Below are 6454 nucleotides of genomic sequence, written 5' to 3' on the forward strand. Positions count from 1 at the left end.
CGAGCCCCGGACTCTTGACGCGGAGAGCCTTCTTCTTCTTGACGTTCGGTTTCAAGCGCGCGCGAGGAAGTCCAAACCGCTCGCCGGTCGGCGGGGACGATCGCGACGAAGACCTGCACGGTCGATCCCAGTTTGACATCTACCGTCTCCGCGTTTCAGCGTCCTTCGAGGTTTCTTTGAATTTACACAAACGGTTCCTTTATTTTCTTGTTTTAGTCTTCTTTTGAAGGAACGTCCCGACCCACCGAAGAGGACGAGAGCCCTTGAAAAGACAACGCCCCCCCCCCCGCGGACCGACGAGAGGCCGTGCTGCATCATATGTCGCTAGTCCTCGCCCCGAGGGCGAGATCCCCCAGCGTGGAAAAGAAATCCTCCATCTCCTTCTCCAGCAGCCGGTTGCGGTTCTCCGCGTCCTCCCGTGCCCGCTCCGAGTTCCGGAGTTTGATCTCCAGCATGCGTTGCTTCTTCCTCTCCTGCTCCATCTCTTGTTCCAAACGCTCCATCTGAGCACACAGAGCGGCGCTGGACTCTTCCACTCTGAGGGGAAACAGCAGAGTACGGACAAAGAGAGTCATCCAAATGATCGTTTACTTTCTGGCTGAACGGACCGTTAAAAGGACGCGTCTCCAACGTACTTCCCGGAACTGAAAACTGAAAGTTCTGGTTCGAAGCCTGTTCAAACAAGTTGGGTATTTTTTTTTTTTTTTTAGAGTTTAGCTTTTCTAGGAGCTAAATGTAGACGACATAGAAGCCGTTTAGAACTGCAATTTGTTATCGCAATACTTGGCATAGTGCCAAATGTTTAAAATCACAATACTATGGTAACTTGACTCACGTATCGGAACAACATCGTATCGCGGAGCCTCTGGTGATGCCCACCACTACCTCATGTACTTACTTTTGGATCCTGGCCTCATACGTGGTCTTCTGTTTTCTCAACTCGTCCTTCAGTCCCTCCACCAGACTGCCCAGCGTCAGGTTTGTCCCATCTCCGTCTTCAGTCATGATAATGGACGGCACCCCGGCCGCCACGGCCACGTTCCCGTTCTCGCTGCAGGCCGCACTGCTGCTGCACAGCTCCATGGCCTCGCAGCTGTCCTGCTCCGAGCTCGGGTCGGTCGTCGTCCCTCCGTCCCTTCCTCTGTCACCCTCCCTCGGGCTTTCCATCCACTCCGCCTTTTCTCCACCCTCGACCCCACCTCCACAATTCTGGTGCGCCGAAGGCTCGTTCCCGGAGTCGGGGACGGAGATTTCACAGGACGAAGTGGACCACGGCGTGCTGGACACACTGGGGACGCTCCCCATGCTGGAGGACGAGGTGACGTTGTCGTAGGTGGACAGCCGCTGGGAGGAGCCGGTTGAGTCGCGATCACGGGCGGAGCGCTCGCCTGAAGACGTGCGTCGGTGTCCCCTCAAGGAGGACAAACCGTTCATGAGCCAGTTACCTCCACTCCCACCTCCCCCTCCTCCACCTCCGGAGGACACACTGGTTGTATCTGCCACAGAGCCGCCGCCGCCGCCGCTCTGCTTCGCTTGCGGCTGGGAACGAGGCGCTGAGGAGCTTTTGAACGTGTACTTCCAGGAAGGCATGGTCTTGGCTTGTTTACTCGGGCTGACCACCGTCTCTCCCTTCCCTGAAGAAGACCCCAGTTTTGGTCCTGGGTTTGGGTTCGGGGTCTGGGTCTGGGTGGGAGTGACGGCTGCGCACAGTTTGGCATCCAGGGACGAGGCACTGCTGTGCAGGTCTTGGTCCGGGTTGGAGATAGGGCTGCTCTGCAGGTCCTCTTCAGAGATCCAGGCTCCCAGGCTGCGGTGTTGGAGCTGTTGCCCCTGGGTGGGGATCTCCGTTTGGGGTGGAGTGGGTCCCTCCTGGTCCCTCCCTGAGTACAAGCGGTTGTGTTCCCTAATGAGGATCGTCATCAGGTGCTGGACCAGAGAAGTTCCTAGACAATATGGTATATAATCAGACTGGATATTATCAAGGTAAGGCAGTAATATATTCAGTATATTCATGCACATGCAACATGTTTAGTATATACGAAGGAATCTAAAAGTTCAGAGACTGCTCCTGTTGCCTGCCAACATAAGGCAACACCATTACGTGCACGGAGCAGGGGGAAGCCTTCGCATTTCAAGTTACTTTGTTACACACGTTTTGTGAAAGCATTGGTCGGTACGCATTTGCGATTTCACTACGAACACGACCTGAAGGCGCACTTCAAATTTTGTGTCAAACTCTGGAAATTGGCAACAGAGACCCTTGAAATGCTTCAGAAAATCAACAGCGAAGAAGGAAGGAGCCGGGCGAATAGTTTTGAGTGGCATTCACGTTTGAAAAGGGGTGAAACTTCACCGTCCTAAACCGAAGAAGGTGCGTCAGGTCGGGAGTGGAACCAGGCGGGTTTTTCTTTTGACATTTGCAGGACGGTGCACCGTGAATTCCTCCCACAGGGTGAGACCGTCAACACTTCTTCTGTGACGATCTGAGGTGTCTGAGGGAAAACATTCGGTCGAAAATGACCTGAACCGTGGCACGATGTCCTTCGGGTCCTCCGACGTGACGCCGCGGCCGCTCACGACGCGTCGGAAATGCACAAGTTTCTCGCTTACTGTTCTGAGATTTGGCTCCCTGTGACTTCTTTCTGTCTCCCCAAAACTTTGACACGAACTCGACGTGAACTCTCTGCTCAAGTTTCAGGTCCATGTTCAAATCCCGAGAGTGCACAGACCACTGCTCACCAAAATCCCAGCTGTTGATCATGCGAGGTAACTTGGGACACTCCCTGGCTTTTATAACTTCCCCCTTCTCTGTGCCCGTCATGGTGCTGCGCTCCGTTTGCGCACAACAGGAGCGATCTCTGAACTTCTTGATTGCTCCCCCCCCTCCCCCCGTAAGAGTTGATGGTGGTAATACTGCCGGGAGTAATGCGTTGTGAAGTAACACTGCGGTGTTGCATTTGAACACACGGTTGTCCATACCTTCCATGATCGTAACCGGGTCCTCCATCTTGGGTCGAAGGATATTTGGTCCGAATACGGTTGCGAGGTTCTGGACACTCATCTTGTTCTCATAACAGTGAGACTGGACTTCATCAAGGAATCTAAGGAGAGATCACAAAGTAAAAAGATAGAACTGATGGTCATAAACAAAACAAAAAAAACCCACTATATTCTACATGTGTGAATATGTTAGTGCCCCTATTCTTATCTGTGTATATGTTTTTCAGATATCACATGTTATCATGTGGTAACAAATGACAACGGACTTACTTGCATATGTACTTGAGGAGATTGTAGTTAGGTAGAGGTAGAGTGCTAACTTGGTTTCCAAGCTCCTGGACCCCCTGAGAAAAGACAAATTAAAGTGCTTACTCTACACATAATAGCATTTACTACACACACACACACACACACACACACACACACACACACACACACACACACACACACACACACACACACACACACACACACACACACACACACACACACACACAGCAAAGGTGAACTGCACAAACCTCCTCCTCATCTTTGGCCAAAACCTGTGCACAGGTCAGAAAGTCTTCGTATTTGGAGAAGGGGATGACTGGTTCAGGCAGCTCTCGCAGGTACAACTTCAACAAGGATGCCACCGTGTGGACCTCTGTGTTACTGCAAGTGAATCCATCAAAACAAGAATGAATTCAATCAGGTCTGCAAGAGTCAGAAACTCACTCTCTCGCATAAATCCCGTCACCCCACCTGTCAAACAGAGGCTTGTCCCCACAGTCGAAGGCCTCCTGCAGCTCCTTCACCAGGTTGGCCTGCCCCGGCATCCGAAAGAGACCCTCCTCGTCCAGACCCCTCTCTCTGATGAAGTCCACACACTGCTCCACCAGCAGTGGTGCCAGGCGGGGGCCAAACTTCTTCTCGTACTGCACCGTGTCCTCTAGACGCTGGCCAAATATCCCTGGAGAGGAAACGGACAATTTCAGAGAGTTTGACGGCTTGATGGTTTATTCATTGGAAGCACTGGGGTGGAGGAGAGTTTTATGTATTTTAGAGAAAGAGTAGAGATTCAAAAGCTATGAAAAAAAAAAACAATAAAAAAAACATTGTTTTTGAATCTGTGAACATCTTGAATCTGACAGTGTGTCTCAAAGTCAAATTAGTATTGTACCAATATTGTGCCACTTTAAAGCAACCGGAACAAGAGTCACTGATTATCATATTATTATATTGGTGCTCAGTTTTTCACGTTAAGGACTTTAATTAAATAACAACATAACCATAACTGATCAAATCTATGTTGGCTAGATATCGTCTTTGTGCAGATTATTATTCCTTCCTTGTGGTAAAATAAAATGGAATAAAAGATAGATAGACAGACCGATAGATCGATAGACATTGAATGAATGAATGAATGAATGATCGAACAAAAACTTTCCTGCAAAAATGTCCATTTTGAATTTGACTTAAGGAGAAGTAATTGACACACCAAAGAACCTCCACCTTGTAGAGAAGTCAATCACCGAGCAGGAGCTGCACGGCAGCAGGGAGCGTTTCTCATGCATCATCCCCCCCAAAACACATTTCACCGACTTCTTCCGTTCCGGTTTCAGGCGTCGGACCCCGGAGCTGACGCGCTCCTGCGCGGCAGAGACGGGAGCGACAACACGTCGAGTTTGGGGCAAAGAGCAGCCGGCGGAGGTCAGCCTGCTCGTGACCGCGGTGCTGCTGCTGTTAACGAACAGGCTGTGAGCTGGCGACAGATCTATTCTGGACCGGGAACCGGCAGACGGACACCTCCGGTGTGAGAACCCGAGAGGGAGGCTGGAAATACCAGCGAGCCGGATGGTGAGGGAACCGGCGCCTCCTCCAATCACCGGTATCTTCATTAAAAAGTTGACATTTATCTGAAAATGTACCTGCAACGTAAATCAGATCCTCGGAGGAGTCCGTTTTTTTTTATATATATATATTTTTTTTACTTGCGTGATAATAGCAAAAAGACAAAACTTTTGTTTCTAGTGGTAACCACTGATACTAAAGCCACTTTAATAGGGGAAATTCAAAAACTCTTAGTACTTTAAAAATGTATTAAAATCTATGGCCTGATCTGAGTGGTTGGTCACATCTCATTGTGGTTAAAGCTAAAGTTCAGAAGGATTCAGCTGACAACAACTTCACAGCTGCTCCAGGTGGAAGGAACCAAACCGCCTGAAAAGAGAGAGGGGTGTGTGTGTGTGTGTGCATACCTGTCCGACTTCAAGACAAACACAAACATAAACATACAGAGAAGAGTCTGTGCTTTCTAATTATTAAAGCTAATTAGAGCAAGTATGGTTAAAAAAAAATAGGAGTCCCAATTTCAATAGACATCCAATCTGAAAGATTTAGGCGGCAGGAGCCCGTCCAACTGAATGTGTAGTACGCCCCTGACTACAGTTAATGAGTGTTAAACCTTTTGTCTGAAGAAACGAGCTTTAGTACATCTAAACAGGGGCGCATTTAGGATTTAAGGTCCTGGGTGCCTCTGCCCGAACTAATCGCCTAGTAGTCGCCCTACAGTTGTTTGGATTTTAAACCAGAACCGCAAGAAATAAGAGTGTAAAGCAAGTTTCAATTCAAGTCATTAATCTGTTTTTGTTGTTGTTGTTGTTGTTGTTTTTTTTTAACACATTTGAACTTTAAAAATGGTCAAACACTGATGGACAGACATTTTTTCAGCCATTTAACCTTTTTCACTAATTGCAACTTTTCCGTACCCAGTTAGTTAGCAACGACACACGTGTGCTTGTTGTGTGTAAAAACGAAAACAAGTATTTTGTACATAAAAATATGGAATAAGCGATGTAGCTTTAAAATCTGTTGCTGCAACTTTGAATAACGGGTAATTTGACACATTATCAGGTAGGATACTGAACATCTTATTATTAGAATTTGATGCTAATTTCTATTTTGTATCAATTTTCCATCCAAATTTAGCTCTAAATTTAACAAGGGATTTCCAAGAAATCTTGGAAAAGAAATCTGCTACTGTAATTTAAATAATGGTAGTTTCAGTAAGTGTGTTCATCAAGACAAACACTTGTTGTGCTGATTCACTCGTCAGGTGCCATTAAATCACAGCTGAAGGAAAAAATGCTGGAATTACAAATAACAATTGGTGGAAAACAATGTCAATAATATATAATATAAAGTAGATACTCTGGTGTACTGAGATTATTTAATTAATTGGCGTAAATATAGGATGGATAAAAGCATGCTGTCAAACAAACTGATAATAGAAAATGATTCGTGGCAGCTCTGGAAGTCACCAGCAGAGCTCAAACCTGTCTTATTAAAATCAGAGATTAAAATAGGACTAATGATGTAATACTCTATATCACTGCTGTGTTATTCTGCATTTATACCCTATTAATATAGCAGTCCTTTGCAACCCCACACCTCGCTGTTCAGCTGCTCTCGATGT

The 6454-nt window shown here is 47.3% G+C and overlaps 1 protein-coding gene across 2 annotated transcripts in view; it reads right to left on the reverse strand.

Moving 5' to 3' along the window:
* Positions 1-292: 292 nt before the first annotated feature.
* The window catches only part of arhgap22b (Rho GTPase activating protein 22b), a 31796-nt gene continuing 25634 nt past the window's right edge, over positions 293-6454 (reverse strand). For both annotated transcript variants that reach the window (XM_069719372.1, XM_069719373.1), the window contains 6 exons: positions 3742-3949; positions 3519-3651; positions 3271-3344; positions 2980-3101; positions 899-1943; positions 293-537 (listed from right to left, as the gene is read on the reverse strand). In XM_069719372.1, coding sequence (XP_069575473.1) covers positions 315-537; positions 899-1943; positions 2980-3101; positions 3271-3344; positions 3519-3651; positions 3742-3949 — 1805 coding nt within the window. In that variant the 3' untranslated portion in view covers positions 293-314. The remainder of the gene's footprint in view (positions 538-898; positions 1944-2979; positions 3102-3270; positions 3345-3518; positions 3652-3741; positions 3950-6454) is intronic.

Source organism: Brachyistius frenatus, unplaced genomic scaffold (assembly GCF_029030835.1).
Source record: "Brachyistius frenatus isolate BFR_SWC_R1_liver_20210118 unplaced genomic scaffold, ASM2903083v1 Contig_213, whole genome shotgun sequence".
Taxonomy (NCBI): domain Eukaryota; kingdom Metazoa; phylum Chordata; class Actinopteri; family Embiotocidae; genus Brachyistius; species Brachyistius frenatus.